General features: G+C 38.2%; 1 protein-coding gene across 2 annotated transcripts in view; it reads left to right on the top strand.

The window, feature by feature from the left end:
* Positions 1-260: 260 nt before the first annotated feature.
* The window catches only part of NUP133 (nucleoporin 133), a 37,704-nt gene continuing 11,130 nt past the window's right edge, over positions 261-26,834 (top strand). The window contains exons 1-21 of one of the 2 annotated variants that reach the window (XM_055811322.1): positions 368-501; positions 1,462-1,525; positions 3,244-3,362; positions 4,151-4,254; positions 5,564-5,671; positions 7,419-7,550; positions 9,829-9,999; positions 10,599-10,754; positions 10,847-10,917; positions 11,487-11,634; positions 12,514-12,661; positions 13,380-13,537; positions 14,684-14,775; positions 17,106-17,269; positions 20,161-20,255; positions 20,388-20,612; positions 21,558-21,680; positions 22,110-22,209; positions 23,185-23,427; positions 24,647-24,780; positions 26,385-26,543. In XM_055811322.1, coding sequence (XP_055667297.1) covers positions 1,488-1,525; positions 3,244-3,362; positions 4,151-4,254; positions 5,564-5,671; positions 7,419-7,550; positions 9,829-9,999; positions 10,599-10,754; positions 10,847-10,917; positions 11,487-11,634; positions 12,514-12,661; positions 13,380-13,537; positions 14,684-14,775; positions 17,106-17,269; positions 20,161-20,255; positions 20,388-20,612; positions 21,558-21,680; positions 22,110-22,209; positions 23,185-23,427; positions 24,647-24,780; positions 26,385-26,543 — 2,688 coding nt within the window. In that variant the 5' untranslated portion in view covers positions 368-501; positions 1,462-1,487. Of the gene's footprint in view, positions 502-1,461; positions 1,526-3,243; positions 3,363-4,150; positions 4,255-5,563; positions 5,672-7,418; positions 7,551-9,828; positions 10,000-10,598; positions 10,755-10,846; positions 10,918-11,486; positions 11,635-12,513; positions 12,662-13,379; positions 13,538-14,683; positions 14,776-17,105; positions 17,270-20,160; positions 20,256-20,387; positions 20,613-21,557; positions 21,681-22,109; positions 22,210-23,184; positions 23,428-24,646; positions 24,781-26,384; positions 26,544-26,834 lie in introns of both variants that reach the window. The other variant, XM_055811320.1, reaches the window with a different exon arrangement.

Here is a 26,834-nt window from a genome sequence, read left to right as displayed (position 1 = left end):
ACCCTCCGACGGGCACGGCGGGCCCGAAGCCGCTCTGTTCTCCCCCTCCGGGGAAGCACAACCCACTTCTGAGGCGCAGCGAGAGCCGGGGGCCGCCAAGGTACCGGCGGGGACGCCTCCGCGTTAGCGCTGGGCCTGTGAGAAGCCGGGCGCCCCGGCAGGCCGCTTTCCCGCCGCCCGGCCGCACCTGAGCCCCCAGCCACCGCGGGGCCGCCCCCGCCCCCCCGCAGGGGCTGCCGCACCCCGCCCCGCCGTGACGTAGTCAGCCGGCGCCCGGCGGGAGCGCAGGCTCGGGGCTGCGCCGCTCGCCCCAGCCATGTTCCCTTCGGCTCCCGCCTCCCCGCGGACCCCCGGCGGCTCTGCCCGCAGGAACCTCGGCAGCGCCGTCCCCAGCCCCCTCTCCCGCCCGGGCGGCAGGAAGAACTTGGCTATCGTGGCGGCAGCCAGCTCCCCGGTGCTGTTTTCCCCGGTGGCGTGGAGGAGCGGCTCCCTCTCGGCCCGGTGAGTGCCTCCGCTGGGGGCGGGGCGAGGCGAGGGGGCGCCACCCGCCTTTTCCCGCCGGGCTGCCGCCTCCGGCCGGCTCCCGGCTGCCTCGGTCTTCCCCTCTCGCCTCCTTTCCGTGTCTGGAATAAACCCCGCGCCTTCCGCTGCCCGCAGCGCCGCCGCCTCCCGGCCCGCTGAGGGGAAGGGGCGGCAGCTCCCGCCGCCGGGGCCTCCCGCTGCCGCCCCCCCGCCGCGGCGGAGCCGGCGCTACCTCTGGCCGCAGGAGCGTGGCGGGGGTGGGCTGCGGTTCTGTCACCGGCCTCCCGGTTCGGGGGGCTCGGGGCTGTGCTGTGAGGAGGGAGCCCGGGGGGGACGCAGGCGGGTTACGATGGCTGAGGGCCGAACAGACCTGCGCTCTGCTGGCTAAAGTAGCAGTAACTGTTGAGAGCGCTAATAGGAAGTTGGGCTGTTGATTAAAAAAATGAAAAGTATCATAATTAAAGAAAAAAAGCCAAGTAATCCAAGTGCTTGCCATCTGAATCCCTTCCTTGATCCTTACAAACAAACCCCAAACCCAAATGCAGACACAGAGGCTTTTCATTAGGTAAAATCATACGACCTTACAGCGTAAAAGAAGGGGAAATGGTGTTGTTTGGCCATGTGTAATAGTTGGCAATTAGATTATATTGGTCCTGTGCATCAGTAAGTGGATGGAGGCATACTTCTAAATGAGCCTAATGGCAGGGCTCAGCTGGAAAGCTCTTGCTTTCAACTGTCTATACAAGAAGGTTCAACAAAATATTTCATCTCTCTTTGCAAACCCTGCCTCATTGTTACATGCTCTAAAATGTTAGGTTTACATAAGCTAACATTGTAGGTTACAACATGGCTGTTTCACATGTGCCGTTTTACCATTTGATGTTCTGATGGAATTGTAAGATACTCAATATCCCTGATCATCCTTAAATCGCTTTTCAGTAACTTTTCTGCGGTATCCCTTCGAGATGTGTGCATGCCAGGTCATCCTAGTACTGAAGAAGCTGTATGTGGAGTTGTCATGATGTTTCCTGTTGTGCCTTTTATTCTGTATCTGGTCACTCAGATATTCTTTTTGCTGTTTGACTGTCTTAAATGATACTGTACTGTCAAGACATTGTCACTCTGGTAGTTGGTTTATTTTACAGCTGTGCTGAAGCTTTTCAACACCTGTACAGATTGATAGAATGGAAACTTCCCTGCAGTGTATAAATTAGCCCTTCATTCATCTATTATTTTTGCTTATTGCTTTCATTTATACAGAGTCTGGTCTACAGTGAGACTTTCCCCCGTATCTCCTAGCTTGATTTCTTTAGGAATCTTTGATAAGGGATCTTTTTGAAAGACTTTAGGAAATCTTAAGTACTTAATATTGCCTAGATTGTATTCTCTGACATTTTTTCCCGAAAATTCTGATAGAACTGTTGGGCATGACTTTTCTGTATGAAGAGGAAAGAAAGAAAAAAAAAAAGTATGAGAGTTACTAGTCCATGTTTACTTGTTTTTTGCTCATTTAGTTGCCTACAGAAGTAGCAAGACTTCATTAGTGTGTGGTTTCTCAGGTGTTCTCAGATTCTTTGTAGGATATTTGATATACTCTTCTCACGATAACAAATTCTGACTGAAAACGTTTATAGCTGAATAGTTCTAAGGTTCTTTAAAAGTAGCATTTTACATTAAAACTTTAAATATACAATACTGCACGTTCAGTATTATAAATATCTCTTATTAGCATTTGAATTTGAGGGCTCCTCAGGTGTATCCCTGGTATAGGAAAAATACGAAAATAGTAAGAACCTCTGTATTTAAAAACAAGATAAAATAGTCAAAGTTTAGGCATTCTCCTCCTCCCCCTGCCACCTTTCCCCCTTCTCCCTTCCATATGAATCAAAACTGAGATTTAACAAGAGCCCCAGATCAGTTTCAGGGATTTAGAATCTCTTTTCTCAGGAGGAGCTGTTTGTTGTTGAGATAAACAAGATTGCCTTGGTTCAGTTTTGGAGAACTTCTACTTCAGGTCTGTTTAATATGGCATTTTTCCAACCCAGTGTCAGGCTGTCTAATAGCAGTGTTACCATCAACTTCTGGCATTTCACACTGGGAAGTTCCCAAAAGCAGAGAAATTTACCCATTTAATCATGTTCAAAAGACAAGACAGACCTATGCTGTTCCAGAGAGAGAAGGCTGGGAAAGATGCAAGGCAGCTTTTATAAATTATATATTGTGAAACAAATCAAGACTGAAACGGGTAAGAGCTGCAGCCTCCACAGTAAAACAAGAGCAGTAGAAGTGCTAGCAGATACAAGCTGCCACAGGTGTTCAGTGTTGCACAGCATGTACAGCCCAGCAGTGTCGGAACTAGGGATGAAAATAGACCCTGCAGTCAGGGAATAACTTCTGGTGAGCTTCTCCTGGCATTGTGAAGAGCTTTATTCTGTAGATAACCGGAATGTAGAGAAGCTGAATGGTGATTTTCTTGCTGGTGAAGGAATGCATATTCAAAATCAGTTCTTAAAAAAAATAGAGGAATTTGATGACAGCTAACAGCTTGCAAGCAGGCCACCAAATTACTGCTTTAGATGGTACTCCAAGAGGGAGCATGTGTATTTTGCATAAAGTGTTTCATCACATCTATTTCTAAACAGATACTGATGAAGTAAATGTCTGTTGAAACTGACGAGGAAACAATAAAAAACTGAACTATAACTTTTTGTCTTGTTTAAGTGCAACTCCTACCAGAGTTATCCAGCATCCGTCAGCAAGTGAGACTATTAACTATGATGTTAAGGGGTTTGGATCCTCTCTGCCTGTTAAGGTTATGGAAGCCCTGAAGAAGGCTGATGGTAAGAATTGATTTTATCTGTTATTTTTCTGATGATGATTGAAAGGTGAGAGAAGTGTTAACACATTGTTGATGCCATTTGAATACTGCCTTTTACAGTGGAAGCTGAAATATATGTACCTTGGTTTTAATCCAGCTTGGTTAACTATGTAGCTATAATTGTAGTAACACCTGTGTGGGTATGGATGCATGTAAATATCCTTCAGGTGCTGGCCTAACCAATATATTGTAAAATCCAAGGTTATAAAGAAAGCCAATAATATTTTTTTAGTAACTTCCTTATTGGTCCTCCCTCACCTTTTTCATTTGTTTTGATTCTGTTGTGTCCTAGAGTGGATGCTCTCTTTTATTTTTTACTTTATTTTTAATCCCCGTTTGTGGTAATTTCTAAAAGTGCCAGCGATACAAACCTTTTCCTAAGCTCAAGAAATAGGTGTCCTAAGCAATTTTTCCCTGTGCATAACTTTTCTTTTTATAGTAGATATAAACAAAACAAAAAAATGTGTATCTTAAAAATAATCTTAAAAATTGCTGAGCAATTTATGAAGCTATTGTAATCTGCTGTAAATTGATGGAAATAGCTTCTAGGATTGTCTTGCTTTTCTCTCTCAAAAGTTGAGCGTTTATCAAATGAATTTGTAAACTAGTAGTTTGGTATCTTGCTCAAATACATGGAAATTCTAACATGAAATTTAATTTAGTAGAAAATTATGAGAATGAAAGTTTATGTAAGATTATTCTGCAGTGTTTAAAAATCTGAATGCTTTAAAAAAATTACTTTTTATGTAGCTGATGACCAGCTAAGCGTTCAAGTGGATGACAGTGGATGGGCCTGGCTAGTCCATAAAGAGAGGCTGATTATTTGGAAGATTGGTCAGTCTCCAGTAGCTAAGGTAACTGAAAGCTCAAGATGCAGAAAGGTGGAGCTTGAGTGACTCTAGCCGCATCTATTTTTGTTACTGGTTGTTATCACATGCCCAGTGAGGTGTGGTAGTACCTTGGGGGTGGGTAACTTTGGGATGGAGGTGTGCATTAGTATTACAATGAGATCATCTCATCTGAGGAAAGCAATTTTGCCACAATTGTTGGCTCGGCAGTGGACATCTCATTTTATCAGCTGTGTGGCACCATCAAGTTCCCATTACTGCAGGGAGTACAACACAGCCTGGCTTCAGTTTCTTGGCTCCATCCTCCATTACTTCTGTCAGCGTATGCTAAGATGGTAGGGGGCATCGTTTAAGGAGCCATGGTAAAGTAGATTTCGCGCATGTCAACAGCCATCCTGAAAATGATAACTGTATTTTACCCTAAAAAGCTTCCTGTAATACTGTGCTTCTATTAGGTCCCAGTTTTTTCTAATTCCCTGCCAAAGTAATTTTTCCACAGCATTTTAACAGGTGTGTTTGTTATGTTAGTTAGTCTTCATAAAGCTTATTTTGATAGTTAAAAACTAGTTGTTTTGTTACAGATTGGTTTAGATTATTCTGGGACTGATTTTCAACTTGTCAGAAAAAAAGGGTTAGTTTCAGCTATGCTAAATATATTTCATCTAGGTTTCTTATGTCAATATTTTATTTTTTTTTTAGCTCTGGGCAGCATTTCTTTCAGCATCATTTCAGTGAATAGCAAGTATGGTTGGAGGAAACCTGTAGTTACAAAATCAGTATCTTCAGTGCAATATATGTTAATTATACAGATTCTGCACTTAACAGTGGAGTGTCAGGTATATGTGTTCTAGTACTCGCAGAGATTTTTCAAGAGATTGTCATTTTTCTGATTGTTTAACTTTGGTGGCACGTGGAGGAGGGAGGGAGGGAGCGTGTCCCCTCTCTTTAGTACATAGTGAGCTTTCTCAAACACTTAAAGATTAGTTTTATTTTGCTGCCTTGTTAGTATATTGAATTAAGGAATGGTCAGATAATTGCACCTCTGAAAGAAATAATTCAAGATTGCAATGTTGTGAGAAACACTCAGAAATAACAGTGATGTTTGAAAATTAACAAGTAGGTGTTTTTTAGCTGTTTGCTGGTTGTAACAACTTTGCTGAAAATGTCTTGTTGACATTCTTTTGGTTCTCTTACACAGTGTCTGGACTAGTTGAAAATTAATTTTTAGCAGAGTCAGAAAGTCTATAGACTTTGTCACAGAGGAGTATGTTCTTCCAGTCTTATATTTATTATGGCATCTCATTCTTTCTTACAGTTATCTCTGTGCAAGGAACTACAGCTGCCACCCAGTGACTTCCAGTGGAGTTCTAATTTAGCAGCTATATCTTGTCTCAGTTCTTCGGGTGAAGCATCTTCTCTGCAGGTGATAAACATTTAAATTTTAGTGTTTAAAATACTTTGAGTAACTGAATACATCCTATTTTATCAAGTACTTCTTTGAAAACTGCATTTGGTGGTGTACTATGTATTCAAAAGGTCAGGACTGATAGTTCGCAATAAGTATGTTTGAAATAAAAAAAATTCTGCTGTCTTTTCAGATTACACTGTTTACATGTTATAGAATCAGATTAAATAATAGTTTTCATATGAATTATTTGGCATGTTTTCATAACCAAACAAGCATACAGTAAATTAAGAAGTACTGTGTCAGCAAACACTAGGGCAATCAAATATTCAGTCTAAGCAAGTGCAATTTAAATGCATTCTGGCTGAAAAAGTTGCTCAGCAGTAATTTAATTTTGAGCGCACAGGGATGAGAAGCAAACACCAGCACCCTCCCTTGGCTGGTCTTTATGAGGAAGCTGGCACTGGGAGGACAGGTGATTTAATCTGTCTTGACTGATTACTTTCCTAAGTGCCTTCTTGTAACATACTGTGCTAGAGGATGAGGGCTGAAGATCAGTTAAGTTTTTTGAAAGTGTGTTAATGTGTCTGTTACTGTCATTCGTGAGAAAAAGGGTTCTTATTTTCAGCTTGGGTGTAGTTTTCAGTTAATGTATGTGGTGCTCTAACAAAACTGGATAAGAAATTGTCTTTGGAAGGAAGAAGCAGCACAGAATATGTAATAGGATCTTTTCTTTTGACTTGTTGTTACGCTTCCAGATGATGGAAAGCAATCTTAATATCTTGTGATTGGCTCATAAAACTTTAAATGCTTTATGACAATCATACACAAAGAAGTTTAAGAGGAAGTAATACACCTAAACCATGATTGTTAATTATTTAATTTCATCGTTCTTCAGCTTGTGAGTTACATATGTGTACTATGATTTTATAGAGTGATATAGAAATATTAGTCATAGAAAATATTTCACTAAAATGAAAATTATTAAATAGTGGGCAGGAATCCCAAAGGACAACAGATTCTGGGGGGGCATTTAAATTGTTACAATGTTCATTAGCCAACTGCTTTCCTTTGTGAAGGTCTGTCTAGTCAAAAATCAGAAAACTCTAAGGAGCTCAATAATAATTTTCAGATACAGTTCTATTATTCTGATACTTTTTTTCAACAACCAGTATATTGGGTATAATGCTTTCTGTCTGAATCTCTACTCGAACACAGTCTCTTGCTACATGCTTTGGATTTGGTATTTGGGTGGTTTCCCGAGTCAGAAGCCCTTAATGCCAGCACACTGTGGGCTTATGTCTCTGTGAAGAGAAGAACCACTGTGTGACTTGATACTTAATGACACTAGAGCAGTTTTTGTTTAATTATAGTCTACATTTTAAGTCTTCCATAGTAGCTTATAACTCGGGATCTGGAGTTCTCTACAGGCTTTTCTCTGTGTTTCCACTGTAAGTTTTGTTTCATTTCAATAGCAGACCCTGAATTATCGGAATCAAGATCCAGTAGAAAATACTATGGTTAGCAAAATAAGAGAGTATAATATTCCCTGCACATACTGTGTTATGCTACAGAATAATTTTGCAATTCAGTTCCAGATTTGTCAGTGTGCATCCATATTTATTTACTATTTATTTGTGCATTTGTCATGCACAATCTTGGTACGTAAAACAACACATTTCAGTTAAAGCTGCAGTCTAATTATTATGATGTTTCATGCTCTGTTAATTATTTTCTCATCTGTTAATTTTTTTCTCATTTCAAGTCTCTGGCAATAATGGTTGCTACCAGTGAAGGAACTGTGCGCTACTGGCCCAATCTTGCACATGAAGGTTCCTATGTGGAGACTTTTACAGACTTTGGAGGCTCTCTGTGCAGTTTCTTAACATCAGTAAAGGTACAGTACAGTATGATTTATATTAAAATACTGCTTTAATTCCTAATTTAAAAATAAAAAAGAATGCTCCACACTATCAGTCCTAAATCTCCAATAAATATTGCAAAGCAAACTGCCAAACATTCTTGGGGAGTAATTTCAGAGATTATTGATGACTGTGATGATCAACAAAATAGCCATAAATAGTAACATTAAAGTCGGGGAAGCATGTAGAATTCAACCACAAGGTTAACAGGACCGGTTTGGTACTTCAGGCATGTCAGTATTACTACTGTGATTACTTCCAGTAGTAGAAAACCTGCTATCACAGAGAACTACTTCATCTGAATCTGCAAACCACACACTCAGTGTCTTGTGGTATAGCTCACTAGCGACTGAATTGGAGAAACTTCTGCGTGAGGGTAATGAACAAGTATATTATGAATTATTCTTAGAAATTCCATTTTCTGCTGTTGATGTGCCTATAGGGGGAAAACTCTCAAAATGGAATATATCCAAAAATCTAATGTGTTACGGTATGTGTTATCTTCAAAACCAGTTATTATAAATTAAATTACATCTTTTCTCATGACTTCTTCAACATCTACTGTTCATGTCCTGTATTATAAATACTATTTTAGGACATCAGCATGTCACGAACATTTGTAAAACTCATCAGAAGACAGCAATCTTAATGATGGATTTCTCAAGAGTGTTAAGAAACACTAATATGTATCTGCCCTCCTAGAACTGAATTGTGCGCAAGTTTCAGACATCGAGATGAGGGAAGCAAGGTCTTATCACACCTGTAGTTGAAACACTGGTGTCCATGTGAATTTAGAGATAGAGGAACTTTTTTTTTTTTGAGCAGCATCCTCTTATTAGTGTTCTAAAGCTGTGTTATTATGTATATGACAACTGTACTTAATGAGTCATCCTGTCACTGGGCAGATCTCACCTTTAACATAATTTTTGTATGGTATGATGATGAAAATTTATGCCAAGATTTTTTAAATTTTCTTTTTAATGTTGTTCTGTGAACACTGCTTGTACAGGTAAACAGTTCATTCGTTCAGCAACCTCCAGGCCCTTAACATTAATTTTCTGGAAAACTGTTGTACATCTACAGGCTTTGTTCGTTCCCTGTAACATACAAACTTTGGTCGGTTTTGAATTGAAGGCACCTTTTTCATTTTATGCCTTGGTGGTAGGGGAATGAAGGCTGTTTCTAAGTTAGCAAGTAGTGAAAGGCAATAGTTGAGAATCTGTAAAGTAAAAAGATTACCACGATCTACACAGGTTATTTTGGAGTGAGGGTTGTTATTTTAAACTAGTTCAGCCTAGCTGCATGACATGAACATCTGCTACGGTCAGAGCCTATCTTTCAATTTAGTTTCTTTCAAAGGGTGTACAGCTGGTACACTGAGAGTGCTCTGTGATATGATCCAGCATGTAGTATGCGGGGACTCAAAAAAGGTCACTTAGACTCCTGATGCTAATTGAAGTGCTGATGTGGATGCAGCTGTTAGGACAGGCAAAAGATGCACTTTCAGTCTCTGCTTCCTAAAAGAGGTATATAAGCACCTACAACAGAGTGCACATTGTACATAATGCACAAGACTCTTCACATTTTCCTAGTGCAAATGTAATGTTGTTTTTCATCAGATTCCAAGCATTACATCATATGTTAGTTCTCTTGTTAAACTGAAACGGAGTTTCATGGATAAAAATGTCATGCAATGCCAAGAAAATGAGTCTGTCAGTGCTAAGTACCAGTCAGATTTTGACTTTTTTTTTGACGTAACTGGATGGAAGATTTATTATGCAGTTTGTTTAGATTAGTGTCCTGTAGGATAGGGTGCTACTTGAAGGAAAAATGAGTTAGTGTGTTTAATAGCACATCAAGTTTTAAATGCACACATGGAAGCTGAATGTTACTTAATTTTTAATTCAACATAAGAATGTTAAATGTAGTAGTGCCTGTAGAAATTGATACAATATATTTTCATATTTTTCAAAAATATGGTTTTAAATTAGAAAAAGTATACTGATAGCTGTATGCTGCACTGATTCAAGCATAGATAATAATGTGGAAAATTTGTTTATGAGCAATCCTTTTATGTGATAAATGCTTTCTTTTTTATTTTTGCTAGTGCTCAGGTACTATGGCTGCCTTGTGTCTTGTTCTTGTTTAACATTTACTTCTATGAAATGACATAAAGAATTTTATCTGACAATAGACTTGCTTCAGCGATGTGATTTTAATTTTTTTAACATAGCTGCTTTTTCTTTTTGTTAGGGAGGAAGCTTCATTTTATCATCTTCCAGAGGCCAGCTAGTTCGATTGATACCAGATAGTTCTGGCAAGATTCATCAGCATGCCCTGCCACAGGGTCAGGGCATGTTTTCTGGAATTGGTAGAAAGGTTTCTTCTCTTCTGGGTATATTGTCTCCTGGAAATGATGCTGTGGTAAGCTTGAAAAATATTCATATAGTAATCTGCTTTAGTTTCTTTCTGTTATTTCTAGCTTCAGTGTTTAAGGAAAAAGAAAAGACTGTGCTGATATATAATGACAAAAAAAGGCAAGACTCAACTCATTTATGTTACTTATATTTCTTTGAAATGTGAGAGAAAGAAACCAAATAAATCTGTATGCTTTGTAAAGGAGAATGCTGACTTGCTCTTTAGATCCAAATAAAAGGAAAATATGCAGTGATTCAAAGTCCTGCCTCATTCTAGTGATGGCCTCATTACTGCTTGAAGAAACTAACAGTAACCTCTACTTTTACTTTCCTAAATTAGGGTTGTCAAGGGTTGGGGATTGGCTTGAGCTTTGTCATTGAACTCCACAGAAACTGGAAGAAAGTATGAGAATCATTTATTGTAGATGTTATATCTATAAAGTGAGACTTCTCTTGGAAATTATTATAAAACTCTCTTCTTGTAATGTAACTTGTGTAGGTTGCCCAAGGGAATGATTTTTTTGTGGACTGAGTGTGTTGTAGATTGTTGTATTCAAATATTAAGGCTGTGCTTTAACCTTTCTACTTTTTTTTTTTTTAATGCAGATTTCTAGTGTTCTTTGGGATAAAGAAAGATCAAGCTTTTACATGCTAACAAGTTCAAATCTAAACAAATGGGAGGTTGATGATTCATCAGAACGTTATATTCTCAGCTGGGATATCAACAGGATCCTGAAAGAACATATTACAGATGCGATTTGGGTAAGAGCGAGCTCGCCTGGAAAGGCTTTGTGTGTTTGTTTGTTTAATGGCCTATTTGTATACAGTTATAAGTCAGTTGTATTCTGTTTCAGGGTTCTGAGAGTAACTATGAAGATATTAAAGGAGGAGTAAATATACAATACATGGATTTGCAGCAGAATTGGTAAGGAAGTACACTTGAATCTGGTAAGACTTAACGTCAATGAGGGAAATGTGTTCTGTTTTCTTGCAAATACTTTATGTAAGTAATAGTAATTTAATTTTACTTGAGTGCCACTGTTGATAAAATAAGCATGTTGTATTAGACAACTGGGTTATCCTATTCTTCATGCTATCATTATCTGTAGCATTACAAATTCTTTAAGAATAATTCCTTTCACTTTTTTAGTGTCATTTTATCAGGTTTGGTTATTTGTCTTTATATTACAAAGACAGCAAGTAAGCAATTGTAACTTGCTCCAGTAAATGCAGAGAATTCAGTATCTCTGTATTCAATTTATATAAAATCACAACTGTCTGGGTTCAGTTTTGTACTGCAGTACGAATACTGTTAATAAAACAGCTTGAAAGAAGAAATAGTATAGCCTTTCTTTAAAAAAAACAAACAAAAATAACTAATATTGGAAAATATTTATTTGTGATTGTACTTAGGTATGTGTTTTTGTGAGTGGTAGATTTTGAGCAAGTAAAATATGTAATAATCGTATCTCAATAATCTCAAATATCTGATAGTGATGGACTGGTGATACTTGCTGCAGCATGGCATCCTGGAGATCGTCCATGTCTTGTCTACTATACCCTGATAACAGTAGAAGATAAAGGCTACCACATGTCTGATGACGTTGTTGTGGAAGTCACACAGTATAATCCGTCTTTTCAGGTATGCAAATGAAGGGTCTGAAACAGAGTGAAGGAAGCACCATGTTTCAGAATAATCCTGAATATTCTGGACACAAATCAGCTGTCAGATTCTTGTCTAAAGGAAAATCAGGTTCTCTGTCTTAAGGTTGTTCTTGGAATATGTGTTCGTAGTATTCTGAAGAAAGTGCATACTAACATCTTTTAATAGTAACTGTATGTAAAGATCATGCTTTACGTTTTAAAGTGTAAGGTAAAAAAGACTCATGAATAGAACTCTAAATATCTAATTATTACTGATACCTTTTAGTTTTTGTCCTGTCTGTGAAAGATCCTTGTGAAAGATCCTACAGTGTAATTCTATGGTGTAACTCTTAACTCATGCAACCCATTTAGAACAGATATCAGACTCTGTTGAGACTCTTGTAGCAGGACAAGGAATTATAAGACGTGTATTTTGGTCCTTGCTGGACAACTGGCTCGCTGGGAGGGGAGGACACATTGGTTGTCCTTGGTGTACCTTGTTCGTGCTATCTCTTCTGGAAGCAGAAATTTGGGCATTAACTTTCTTTGGTAAACTTCTTTGACTCTTCTCTCTTTCCCTGCTGCCTGTAATAGTATCTTAAAATTGAATCTTAAGATGGAAGGAGAGTGTGAAAACTGTAGAATAATCGATCTGTTTACTTACCTCTCCATGTGAAATTAGAAAGAATTTAATATATATGGAAGAAAAAAACCCCAGGATCTTAAGTTTCAGGGCAAATTAAAAATGCTTATGAAGTTATATCCATGTTTTCTTGTTAAAAATTAAAACAAATTCAAGCAACTCAAATCAGCCTTTGAAATGTTTGTTTCAAGTTTTGATTATATATGTGATAATGTTCATGTGTAATGCTTTCAGTCAGAAGAGGAGGTGTTGTGCTGTCTGGTAGTCCCAGATTACTTTAGCCATGCTGCTTACCTTTATAAGGAAGATGAAGTATTTGCTTGTTCCACTGGAACTGGAAGAATTTCTTTACCACAGGAGAAAATCGTATTTGGCATACAAGGTAACAGGCAGGAAATAAAAATAAATCACATTTTGTTGATACTTCTAATTGAATGTTTTTACAGTATTTAGAGTTCTCAGAGATAATCGTATTTACGCTCCTTTTTCTCTTTAAGTCTTTCAAATTGGGAGTTTCTCATGAATGTATAGAGAAACCACTGATGTGACGTCCAGTATTTTTACTTACTCTACAATGTTTCAAATGAAGATGGAGTAGATCCCTGCTCTTGATGTATGAAAGCATGGGGGTGGTGTTTTGAAGGAGATGTTGCCTTTTTTTTTTTTTTTTTTTTTTTTTTTCCCCCCCCCCACTCCAGCATTCACTGTGGACTTTTCTTTTTTCTTGAAGTTAACTTTGTGTTGAGGCTCAGCCTAAAATTCATACTAGGTGCCTGTGTCAGATATCTCTCAAGTATGTCATCCTTGACCTTCAGAAGTGTTCTCAAGGAGGATGCGCACATTGGTCATTAGGTAGAATTTGAACCACTGGAACCTTGATTCCACACACACACCCATTTTTTTCTTTTCTTTTCTTTTTAAACTGGAAATCTGCATCTTGAGTAGCAAATAGTAAAATAGTATCCACAGTTTCTGTAAGTCAGGTGCAGTTGTCAGTTACTGTTCATAGGTTCATGACAATTTAATAATTGTCCAAAACTGTTCACGTTTGTTCTTAAAGTGGCATTTATGTGCTTTTTGCTTTTTTCTCCTCATCTTAGGAGACAGCATTTTAGGAGCAGGTTCCTGTACTAGCCTTCCCATCTTCTTTGCCAAAAAAAGTGGACTTATCACCATCTTGTCCAGGGAAAACATTTCTGTGCTTCCTGAAGACCTTGAAGATTCCCTGTCCTCTTCTGTTGCTGGACCAAGAAGTGAGGTAATCGTTGTTTGCTTTACTGGTTGAAAACTGACAGTAGAAGTAAAATGTTTTTCTGGCAGTTTTGAATTTTCACTGTGGAAATCCTGGCTTGTTTGAATTTTAAAAGTGGTTGTTTATTTTTTTAAATAGCGACTCAAAGACTTGTAATGAAGGCAGGTTTCAAAATCTAAAAAATCTTGCAGCATCTGCTAGTTTGAGTAACTTTTTTGTTTTTCTTTTTTTTGAAGTTGAGATTTCTATGAAATTTTTTTTCCACATAGGTGTATTACTATGTATCACTAGGCCTGATGTAACACTACTGCAGACACCCAGACTTTGTTTTTGATCAGGATGGTTTTTTCAGTCTTTTGTGTCTGTTCCTATGTATATGAGACACTTTTTAATCAGCTGTGAAAAGCCTGGAGGCTAGGCTGAGAAGGGCTATATAGTGGCTGAATATTGTTTCTGCCCTATTATATATTTTAATATAATCTCATTAGAAGTATGTGAAAGTATTTTTGTTAATACTTTGTACGGTGTGCGTTTATTAAGCTCTTACTTACACCAAACATATTTTGTTTAAAATGTATGTGGAATTTATTGCTAAGATGTCCCTGGAGTAGAAGGAAAGAATAGAAAAGTTGTTACAATATAAATTAGACAATATTTCAATGGGGTAATAGTGAGTTTCAATCCTTATTCCAATTAAATCACCTTTAAAATCAGTTATTATTAACTGGCATTCTAGTGGAAGACCTTTCTGGTGATACTCAGGTGGAACTGTATTTTTCTCATTAAACTACTATCTAGTTAGATTTGTCTGCGCTCTGATTGTTTTTGTGGTAGTCCTCACGAATACCTTTTAAATTCTGTCAAAAATGTCGGGTTTGAATGTTAAAATAATTATCATAAAAACTTTAGTGAAATAAGTTGGCATAAGTTCCTTTGCAGATTGTGTCAGTTTTATTAAAATGCTTGGGGTCAAACGACTGTGAGACTTTCACTGTAATGAATCTTATGGGCTTATGTTTGACTTAATAAACACAACTGCTTCCAGGTGGTATTTTTGTTTTAAATCTATGTTCTTGCTACTTAGGAAAATGGTTCTCATTTCATAATGAAAGCTGGTATTTGTCAGCTGAACTTTTTACTTCGCATTTTCAGAGTCCTGTGTTTGACGCAACCAGCAAGCTGGAAATTATAGCTCAAGAAGATAAGACTAAATTACTGAAAGCTGCTTTTCTGCAGTTCTGCAGGTAGAAATTGCACTTTATTTTTGAGGATTTGTTTGTTTGCCCTTCTTGAAGGCACACTGATATTTGAGGAAGAGGTTGTCTTGGTAAAGATACTCTTGTGCTGTTTTAATTAAAGCTATTTTAATGACATATGCAAATATTAGGAGAGCATTAGATATGTCTTGGGCTAGTTAAGAAGTGCTAGAAAGGAGTGGACTTCTATAATCTCAATGACTCTTTGCTTATTCTGTGTAAATTCTGTTTAAATTCTGTAAATATGGTTACATTACTGCCAGTGGAACAAATTTGAACTTTGTTATTTTGTCTTTATTCTTTAGTAAGTAGTGTTTTGTTGTTAAGAAGCATTCTTTTCCTCATTTTTATTTGCATAGCTGTTTTCAGTAATACTTTCAAATATGTTTAATTACTGTTTATGCGGCCATGAAGATAACTAGCGTGGCAGATTTTGTGGAAGGATGCTTTCTTTTTTAGATTGACTGATATGGGGGAATGGGAGTGGAAAAATACATTGTTCATCAAACTCCTGATTCAAGTAACTTGGCTTTAGGAGGCGTGCAATGCCTCTGGAAGGTTTGATGTTGAGATGGATGATGTAAACAAAGGAGGAAGAGGAGATAATCTAAGCCTACATTAATTATATTTAGAGGGGATTGTTTTTGATGTATATTTATTAAAAAATCAAGCCACAAACCCTCTTAGTCCTAATCTCCTTAAAGAGTTAAAGCTTGGAAAGAACAGATTTAAGGTAGCAGGAAGTAGGAGTGCTTTTGACATAGAGCTGCGTGTGAGACAGAAGATTGTAAAGGGTATTAGGCACATACAGTAAAGGATATCAAGAGAAGATCTGTAAACATGCACAGGATTTAGAAAGAAAATCTGTATGTATTCAGAAGCGGACAGGTCAGTAAACAGAACTGCTGCTGAAGATGGCTGTACTCCCGAGGTGACTGGAATAGCTAAGGCCTGACAGCGCAAATAACGTATGGAAGTTGGTATCACAGAGGATGTGGACAAGGGGGTTGGAAACAGGGTCAGATGAAAGTAGGAGGTAGTAAGGAAAAAATGTGAAAAAGTATGGAAGCTTAATGTTATTTTCATTAAAAGTTGGGTTGTATTTATGAAACTAGAAGAAACTAATAATTTGGTGTGTTTAGTATTGATTCAGATTTTTTCCAGGAAATGGTATGCTAAAATGACTGGAGCAGTCTTCCACAGAACAGATGCAGCAATGGCCTGTCCAGATGGACAAGCAGTTGATGCAGAGCAAATAATGGAAGGTTGCGTAGCCAGTGGAAATCCAAAGTCCACCGGCTGTGCAGTGAGCACAGTCAGCTTTACAGACCTGGTGATCTGTACAGGGGATGGGGTGTTCTGGGGAAAGATAGAGTGGACCCTTTTTGATGTAGTGACTAATGGGTTGAAGGAGGTAAGAAAGTCCTATATAAATCCCTTAGAAACACATGTCCTGCAGAGTAGTAAAGATGAAGACTTTCTTGTTTAATACGAGATTCAGTATATTCCAGTTTTTAAAAGTATTCTTTGCATTAGTAAACCTTTGTGCAATTTCTGGGTGCACTGTTGGTTTTTATTTCAAGACATCTTGGTCATGTAAATATTCAGACTGAAAGCTTCATGAAAAATACAAGCATTTCCAAAATCAGATAATATATTGGAATCACAGTATCCATTCTCAGTCAGAATACTGTAACTTTTTAGTCACAAAGTCAAATCAGTGCTTTTTGTGAATATTGCATGCTTCTTAAATAGAATTCTTTAGTATAACTTCATACCTTGGAGCTTTGAGTATTTGGATGCTTCTTGCTCATTTACTTACTGACCTGAATAGAACAGGATTCTTTGAAGTTATAGCAAATAAGAATAATACATTATATTTGCTGAAGCATTTTCCTGAAAATTTTCACTTTGTTACCATTTATGGGAGCGATTACATTTCTTGAGAGGATTTTAAAGCAAGCAATAGAAATTTGGTGACTTGGCAGAGGCATCCAGACTTAGTTCTATATGATGGATCTTTTCTTTTGAATAATAATAATAATGATGATAGGGGTAATAAAATAAATAGTGACTTGAAACACTTCCTGGCTTGTGCTTTTTTTTGTTTTATAAATTGTGCAGTCTTCTTGCTTTAAATGAATTGGGATACCTTTTATCCATAATTAGTTTAAAGAGAGTCCAAACAATGCTTGATGTTTATAATCTGAAGCACTTCACAAAAAGCATATCAGAAAATCCTATTAATTGAGTGGTTCTTCTTCCTATAATCCTATCTATTGTTTTTATTTCGTAAACTTTGTGTTTCTTTTATACAGGAAAGATATAGTCAATGCACAAAGCATGGTAGTTGAGCTCTTCCCAAGTAATGCAGATCTGGATCCTGATGCTGAACTGGATAGGGCAGTGACTCAGATCAGTGTGGACTTAATGGATGATTACCCTGCATCTGATCCAAGATGGGCTGAATCTGTACCTGAAGGTAAACATAACGTGTTGTTTGTAAAGTTTTGTTTTGTTTTGGGTTTTTTTTGTGAAAAACTGTCTGTATTACTCTAGATAAAATTATAATTTAAGCTTGCAAGGAAGGCATAGGTGTCCCCGTCCTTCACCACCACTAGATACATTTTGAGAAAGGCTAAAAGGAGCATCTTACGAGACTACCAGATAAATTTGCAGTCTACTGCAGTTATTCTTGACTTCATATAGTGAACACTAACAGCAAGGAAAACATACTTCTGAGAAGGGTACATTGTGCAAGGAACAGATGGTGTCACTTTGGTGTTTCCATGATTCCTTGGATAGTTCTCAATTATTTTCCACAAATAGATATGTTAAGAGAAAGAATTTATTTGCTCATGCTTAGCTCTTTGTCAGCAGCTGCACAGCTTCTTGGTAGACTTGGATCCTGGTGGGGCATTGTTATTTATGTCTGCCTAAAAAAGGACTAGAGACATTTATTTTGGAGTACTTGTATGTAAAGGATTAAAGCAGACATGTTTTCAGCAAGAAACTTTTGTCCATGCTTCCCTGTCTCTTACGAGCAGTGTTAATTTGAAACTGTATCCAGGACCTCTAGGCAGCAGTTGCTAGTTACTGAGCAGAGACTTAATTTGAAAGTTCATGTAATAAATAGTTGGATGATGCTTTCTGCTGCTGTTTCTGCGTGGCAGACAGTTAGAAACTGTCAGGCATCAGATCCTTAGTATTTTCTGAATCAACTTTATTTTTAATTTGGCAGCTTATCTGCATTTGTTCTTGGCTAAAGCAAGAAGTGAAAATTCAGATCCTTAGTATTTTCTGAATCAACTTTATTTTTAATTCAGCAGCTTATCTGCATTTGTTCTTGGCGAAAGCAAGAAGTGAAAATTGGTAGCTTCTTGGAAATAGTCTTGCTAATTTTGCTCATAGTGATAGTTCTGAGTTTTTGTGTCTTGGTAGTCTTTTGGTTTAAAGTGCACAGAATATACAAAAATTCTGGAATAGGAAGATAACTTGGGCTCTGGAGAACTCTGCTGAGGTGAAATACTTTTGAGAATACTCATGAAATCATAGAATACCAGGTTGGAAGGGACCTCAAGGATCACCTGGTCCAACCTTTCTTGGCAAAAGCACGGTCTAGACAAGATGGCCCAGCACCCTGTCCAGCCAGATCTTAGAAGTGTCCAGTGTTGGGGAATCCACCGCTTCCCTGGGGAGATTCATTCCAAAGGCTGATTGCTCTCATTGTGAAAAGTTTTCCTCTTGTGTCCAATTGGAATCTCCCCAGGAAGACTTGTACCCATTACCCCTCGTCTTTTCCATGGGACTCCTTGTGAGAAGGGGGTCTCCATCTTCTTTGTAGCCACCCTTTAAATACTGGAACACGGGGATAAGGGCTCCCCTGAGCCGCCTTTTCTCAAGGCTGAACGAACCCCGTTCTGTCAGCCTTTCCTCTCACGGCAGGCTTCCCAGGCCTTTGGCCATCTTTGTGGCTCTCCTCTGGACTCGGTGCAGCCTGTCCACATCTGTTTTGCATAGCGGGGACCAAAACTGAACACAGTATTCCAGGTGTGGCTGACGAGTGCCGAGTAGAGTGGGATAATGGCTTCTTTCTCTCTGCTGGTGATGCCCTTGGTGCTGCAGCCCAGCGTCCTGACGGCTTGCTTTGCCGCAGCAGCGCACTGCTTGCTCATATTGAGCTTGCTGTCCACCAGGACCCCCAGGTCCCTGTCCACAGAGCTGCTCCCCAGACAGGTGGATCCCAGGCTGTGCTGCGCTCCTGGATTATGTTTTCCCAGGTGCAAGACCTTACCCTTGTCCTTGTTGAACTTCATGAGGTTTTTATTAGCCTGTTCTTCCAGGCCATCCAGGTCTTCCTGCAGGGTAGCTCTCCCTTCCGAAGCATCCACTTCCCCACTCAGTTTGGCATTATTGGCAAACTTCATCAGGGCACACTTGATCCCATCATCCAGATCACTTATGAAGATATTGAAGTGTTGGGCCCAATACTGATCCCTGGGGGACCCCACTTCTGTCAGGTTGCCAGTTTGAAAAGAAGCTATTTGCCACCACCCTCTGAGTGCAGCCTGTCGGCCAGCTCCCCACTCGGGCCACTTTTTAGATCACAAAGCATCAGTTTCTCTAGGAGGAGGCTGTGAGAAACCATATCAAAAGCCTTGGAGAAATCCAGGTAGACAATGTCCGTTGCTTGCCCCACATCAACTGAGCAGGTTACTTTGTCACAGAAGGCAGTCAAGTTTGTCAAGCATGATTTGCCCTTGGTGAATCCATGCTGGTTTTTCCCAATCGTGTGCTTCATGAGGAAGCTTCCACCATCCTTACTGACACCTTTAAGGTCCCGATTGCCTGGACAGAAATGTTGGCTGGTTTTTCAGATGCAAGCTCGTTTGAGAAAGACAAAAAATAGGGCCATGCTGGGCAACCAGTTTTGTGCAGACAGCGCAGAATCAATTAGGTCTGAATGTGTGTTAACGCCTTATTCTGTAGTAGGTGTGGTCTAGAGTATAATAGATTTAGCAATAGCTAGTCCACAATGAAGATAAAAATTTGAATCTGAATCTTACTACGACTTGAATAAGCTGGTGAGCTGCTATTTTAGCAGCAAAATAATTGACCACTTCAGAATAGTTGTACTGAACTAAAGATACTCGATTTCTTCTAAATGCTTTACTTCAGATATGGAAGAGTTCAAAACCCACATTAAAAATAGTTGGTAAGCAATATATAAATGTGTGTACATATATTTTACAAAAGTACCAGTGCAGGAACACTGCAGAAATTTATAGAAATATGTTTACCTCGGCGGCAAAAAATTGGTTACCCAGAAATAGATCAGAGCCCTTGATAACTTTAAGATATTTCTGTTTTTAGAAGCAGCAGGTTTCAGCAACACATCTCTCATTCTTCTTCATCAGCTAGAGGATAAGACAAAAGCACATTCCTTCTTCATTGAGTTTCTTCATCAGGTAAAATTCTACTGTTCCTTTGGTATCAGCATACACCGTAGATTATATTGCCTTCAAGTAATTCTTCTAGAACAGTGTTTACAGTGCATGTGGTGATGTTCTGTTTTGTTTTTTGGTTTTTTTTTGTAAAAGGTTGGTGTATTTGAACGCCTGGGCAGTTTTCCAGTCCGAGGGGTGCCGATGGCAACTCGATTGTTGCTCTGTGAGCACGCAGAGAAACTAGCAGCAGCTATTGTGCTCAAGAATCACCACTCCAGGCTGCCTGATCTGGTGAATGCTGCTATACTCATCGCGTTAAACAAAAGGGAGTGTGATATTCCACCGAGTCTTACCCCTGCAGATGTGTTCTTTCGAGAGGTAAGAAACCTGTTATTTCTGAATTATTGTGTAGCCTCACATATAGTAAAAGTTGCAATGCTTTAATATATTCTTTGAAAATAATTTGACTTTACAGAATTTCCCTTTAAATAGGGGTGGTATGGTAGTATTTTCCACTCTTTAGTGTACATATTTCTTTATGTCTGCAGCTGGAACGTGAATTCTGAGAAATCTCATGTAGCAGAAGTAAAGCTGTTACGGTTTCCAACTAACCAACATGGATAAGCAATGAAAAAGACAAGTGAAATTCTCTGGCCCATCAGAAGATGTGTGCTAAATTGGCACTTTTAAGGGGTGAACTGAAGGGTATGAAACTTTCCAGATAGGGGAACTGCTTTGAGCTGTCCTGGATGGAATTTTATCAATTCAGTCTCATAATTTTTTGGTTTTTCGAACATTAGTAAATCTAAGCTAGTTCTCAGTTTGTGCCGCTTTCCAGTCAAGCACCCAGTCTGTCTTTCTTTTTGAGAAGAGCTGTACACAAAACATATTCTTAGGAAGTTTTTTCCTGTAGAGGACAGTAGTTGCTAATGGAGAAAAATAAACAATTGTCAGCTATTTTAAAGCAAATATGTTATCCACTATACTTTTTCTAATGAAGATTCTACTGACCAATTGCTTCAGAAGATGGAGGAATATCCTTAATGAAACGTTATGGAGTTGCCTTCAAGAAAAGAGGATTCTTTTTTTTTTTTTTTTTTTTTTTTCCCATCCAGAAAGAAAGCAATAGTATTCTGAGTATTGTATGAAATACAAGCTGGTGATTTCATTATCCGTTTGAGTCGATATCTTTTAATATTTTTGGCTGTTGATGTGGGTTTCTACTAATATTTGTTTTTCTGTACAGCTCATAACTTGGTTTTCAGGTATCAGCTGGTAGTGGATATGTTTGTGTTCAGTGCAGTTTTTCTTTGTATCTTGAAGGTGTCCCAGATAGATTCCATCTTTGAATGCTTACTAGAAGAAGAGGAACAAATCCTGAAAGATACGCCTATCGAATCAATTGAGTGGGCCCAGATAGTTGTCAATGTGAACAACATCATTAAGGTAGAGAACTGCATTAACTAAGATGTTTGTGGAGGGGAAGGTAAATACCAAAGAGCACTGAACATGTTGAATGCAGCAGATCTGAGTTACTGACATGAGAAGAAAAGTGAATGCAATTTTCACATGTCCAAACACATTAGGAAGGAAGAGGTGGTCTTGTGCAGAATTAGGGATGTTCCTTTTCTTCCTGAGCCACTGCTGAAGAGAGTTTGAGAAGTTGCTGCATTGTTGGCAGTTGTGAAAAACCTGTTCTTGACCACTGAGGTTTCTTGCTCAGTCAGTGTATGCTCTTCTGTACAACAGGGAAAGTGGTGTAGAAAGAAGGGGGGATATTAAAAGAACATTTCAGAATTATGAAAGACAACATCTTTTACGGTCTGTGTGTATGCAAGTGGACTTTAAAATACTTACATCCTTGCCTTTAAATAGGACGTGCTGCAAGCTGCCTGTCAGTATCGTCAATCTAGAGCCTCTTTATATAAAACAGGAGAGCTTCCAGAAAGAGAACCTGAATATATTCCATGGACAGGTGAGAACTTATCATTACTACTTTATTAATTATCTGTCCTAAACAAAAAGTACTTTTCATGAGTTTCAGAACACGTGAATTTCCATCTGAATGTTAAAATTCCTGTTAAAAGCTGCTACAAGGTTTGTCAGTAGGAATAGGAGAAGCTAAAAGCTTCATTTGGGGAGTGAAATGGAATTAATCAATGAACACTGATTTTGTCCAGTATTGATGATAAATCTTTACAACTGGCATTGCAGATTATTTTTTTTTGTATGCACTGGTTCTGGTTAGCAGACCTGTTGGGTACATAACATTAAAATGAATCATAAAATATGATCGATCTATGAATGTTTTAAAAGGACTGATGATTCTCTGCTTCTTTAAGTGTGTTCTGCTTTGATGATTTAATAACGTGAAAAACTATCAGAACAAACGTTTGCAGAAGCAAGCACTTTCCAGTTGGTGTTTAAGCTTCTTGTGGCCTTTATGGCCACAAAGGCCACACTTGTTTCGTACTCCCAAGATAAAAATCTTTTGAAAAGCAGGACCCATGCAAGCTGTTTTGGTGTCTTAAATCATCTTGATGACTACATCCAAGTATTTCAATCAGGTTAACATAAGTTGCCTTTTCCTTTTGTATATTCTCTACTTTGCTTACAGATTGTGCAAGTGATTCTTTTCTTCTGAAAAACAGCTGATATTGATAGTTGACTGTGTACATCTGTGTAGTTCGGGGGATGGTTTTGTTTCTGGTCCTTTCAGTTAACTACATTTTGGCCAAATTAAATATGTAAAGGTGGATGGGAGTATGTGTTTGGGTTTTGGGGTTTTTGTTTGCTTGTTTTTTAATAGTATTGCTTTGATTTTTAAAATTAAAATATTTACTTGCTTTCTTCTAATTTTTTTAATTGTATGTAGTAACGTTATACATCAGCATAGGTTCCTGTCACGATAGGATTATTGTTTTAATGTTCACTGTATTGTTTTCCCAAGCATCTAGTGTCCTTCGTGCAACGGTAATACGTCAGCATGGAATCATTCTGAAGATGGTGTATCCCCAGGTGGACAGCAACCTCCGCAGCATTGTGGCTGAACAGTTGGTGGCACTGCTGGATTGTTTTCTAGATGGCTATGTTTCTCAGCTGAAATCTGTGGACCGTCCTGCTGATCAAGAGCGATACAGCAGTCTGGAAATGGAGTATGTGCAGAAAAGATCAGAACTCTTGTCTCCTCTCCGTAAGTAGTCTGTTTTCCTTAATGCAAGGGCTAGATGTTCCATTTGATGAGGAAATTACACGTATCTGATCGAGTAAATGGCATCTGTGTGTGAATTCTATTTGTTCTACATGTTTGCCTTCAGAGTATAAATGATTGGTTTTATGATTTAATGAGATACTTTCAAAGTAAAAACAGATAGAGAATCGCATCCATGACTGCTTCCATGCCGCTAAGAAGACACATTGCTGCTTCAATGTTTTTCTTCTGCTTGTTACATTTTTCTGGCAGGAATTTATCTTGTGCTACTTGGCTGAAAATAGTCTATAAATGGATTCCTGAACGTTTATATTGTTGCAAGTTGACAAACTTATATGCCTGAAAGCTTTCTTAGTGTGTATCAGGAAAAAGTTACTTTTTGAATCTGGACTGTTTAATAATCAAACCTGTTGTTTAACATGTCACATGTGGTCCAGTCTTCAATGAGTAATTGACAGTAAAGTCCCCTTAAGTGGAAGTAACTTGGAGTAAATACATTTTAGTTACTTAATAAAATTTAAATTTTTTAGACTGAAAATAACTAGTATAGATAGAATAATCTAATCACTGCCTCCTAACATTCTTAACCATTAAGAAAAATCTCTTTAAACTGTCATTCTCAGTTTTACTGACGTTTGTGGGCTCTGCTAGTTTGTAAATACATTTTATATCATTATGTTAAATCTAAAGCTCATATTTCCTTACAAACAAAATTGAGTATTCTAACTGTCACGGATTAACTGAACCAAAAAGAAAGAGTTTAATATATTTTTAGTAAAAACCCATTCTCTTTACATGTTTTGTTTTATATCAAAAGCATTTGCCTTCTGCTTTTTCACTTTGTGTCATTAAGTGGCTTTTAGTACAGATACTAAGTCAGGGGTTGAATTTTCCCCCCTGCCCTCCAGCACAAATAGCAGATGATGCTAACTTTCAGCGAAAATAGGATATTTACAGGCCATTTAGTATTCTAAACTTCTCTTCTTCCCTCTTGTAGTGGGGGACAGAGATAGTAGGTATGTGAGCTTGTACGTGCACAGGGTGTGTGCGCAGTCGGTTAATGTCTCTCTTGCTGTATATAAGTAATCTCCATGACCCAAACATTTGAAATGTTTTATTTTTTCTGATCTCCGTCCTTGGTCACCTTCTTACGGTCAAAGATGAGCTTGTTTGATGTAACTTCTTTTTCTTGGTTACTTAGTTTCCCTGGGGCAGTATCAGATGGCAGCTGCTTTAGCAGAGAGGTACTGTGACTTTGATATCCTGGTGCAGATGTGTGAGCAAACAGACAACCAGGCCAGATTGCAACGTTACATGAGCCAGTTTGCAGATCAGGTAACTCTTTCTTTATTTCCTTTAGATAGTGTTTTATAATAAGTTTGCACCTGAGATGTTGCGGAAGCTATTATTACTTTGGGATTTTGTTTTGGTTTGGGGTTTTATGTATCTGTATTTACATATACATACAGGGGAAATGTGGAAAATTGAAGTCAATGTTCACTGTGCAGAACTCGGTGGAGTATTTTACCCTGAGGCTGTAAAGCAAGTCAGCAGAAATATGGGTGCTAGCTGTATGGGCAGCGGCTTTTCATGGAACTTTGGGTTTTGTCTCACTCTTAAGGTCTTTCAGCATTTTGTGACTTATTCACTGAGGTGCTGTGGTCAGTGTACTATTGTTTTATTAAACTAATGTAATAATAAATATAATCATAATTTCCAAAAGAGAAGGTGCCATTGTTAAACATGTAAGTAGAGAAGTAGTTAACAGTAGGAATGTATGGGTGTTGCTGTAGTCTTATTTTATTGTCCTGCTGAGTACTTGTTGGACATTTTTTCCAGTGTCTGTTAAGATCTGGTGTAAAAACTTCAAGGTGCGCTGAAAAACTGGGAAGTTTAAGGAAAAGGCAGTAGAGACTACTTGAAGTGAGGGAGACTGGGACAAAATTTTCCTAATTGGAGAGTTGGTGAGATCAATTTGTTTAGCTTTCCACATGAACCATAGAAAGAGAAATCCTGCAGTCTACACTATAAAGAGGGTACAGAAAGGTTGTTATAGTAAGAAAAAGCAAAAATATCAGTAATGGACAGAAATTATAGTGAACATTTTTAATATTGAGGCTTAAATACTCACACTTCCAAAGAAGGGGATGCATTCTCTATTTCTTTTCTCTTGGAGTCCTTTGTTTTAAAGGAAAAAAAGACTTTCTGAAGAGAAGTCACTGTGGCAAATGTAGAGCTGAATAGATCAAGTGTAATGGATAGAGTATCAGACTGATGGCCTCTTCAAATTTAATTTTTTTAAATTATTAATGTAATTAAGATTTAGCATAGTTCTAAAATTACTCTGAAAAGACTGTCTCAAACATAAATCCTGATTAGTTATTTCACATTGAAGTTTCTGAGGATAAAATAGTGTGGGTTTTTTTTTTTAAAAAAAGGCCACTTTTTAACGATGACTGAGAGAAGTTAAGTTGTAGGTTCACTTGGAGATAGGAGGGAATGTTTCAAAAATAGTGACAGCAGAAGTAAACTTACATGTGAAAGGAAACAGTAAGCACAGAGTTCTGAGAGGGGCAAAGGAACAGGTAAAAAACTGAAGTAGAATTGTGATTTATGTGATAATCTGTTTCCATTCTTATGTGTTAACATGAAGAATTTTTATCTGGCGCTTCCTTCACTGCCATTGAAGGTTCACTCTCATTGAAGGGTGCCCTGTGTATCAACATCTGTTGCAGAGTAGCTCATAAATTCTTTAAACGCTGTTTCTATCAGGACTCTTTTTCATCAACATCGTATTTTTGTGTGTGTGTGTTCTTGTTTTGTTAAGCAGGTTCTTACCATGTTCTTACCAACTGTGTTCTATGAAGCATTTTGCCTTAGAAGAAAAAAGATATTTAAATGTGACTTTTAAAATGTGTTTGTATTCCTGTTATCTTCAGAATTTCTCAGATTTCCTGTTTCGGTGGTATCTAGAAAAAGGAAAGCGAGGGAAGCTGTTATCTCAGCCTATTGCTCAGCACGGACAGCTGGCCAGTTTCTTGCAAGCTCATGAGCATCTGAGCTGGTTACATGAAATCAACAGTCAGGATCTGCAAAAGGTAGGATTTCTTAAATACAACCAAGCTGAAATAGCACATATTAAAAAGGTCAAGTATATATTCAGGTAGGCAAATTATCTAGTTATGACTCTTCATCATCAAAAGACCAGTTATCTAAATGAGTTAGGGGAGAGATGACACAGATTATTAATGGAGTACCAGAATCTTCCCTCCAGGCAGCATCTGCACCATGTAATGGAAGTTAGGGCTGCTTTTCATCCCTGGTTGGTGACTGATACGTTTTATCAAGGAAGTTTTGTTTGGCTGTGTGATCACTACTTTGATGGAATT

The sequence above is a fragment of the Falco peregrinus genome, chromosome 7 (assembly GCF_023634155.1).
Source record: "Falco peregrinus isolate bFalPer1 chromosome 7, bFalPer1.pri, whole genome shotgun sequence".
Classification (NCBI taxonomy): Eukaryota; Metazoa; Chordata; class Aves; order Falconiformes; family Falconidae; genus Falco; species Falco peregrinus.
This window is presented reverse-complemented; position numbering and strand designations above follow the sequence as displayed.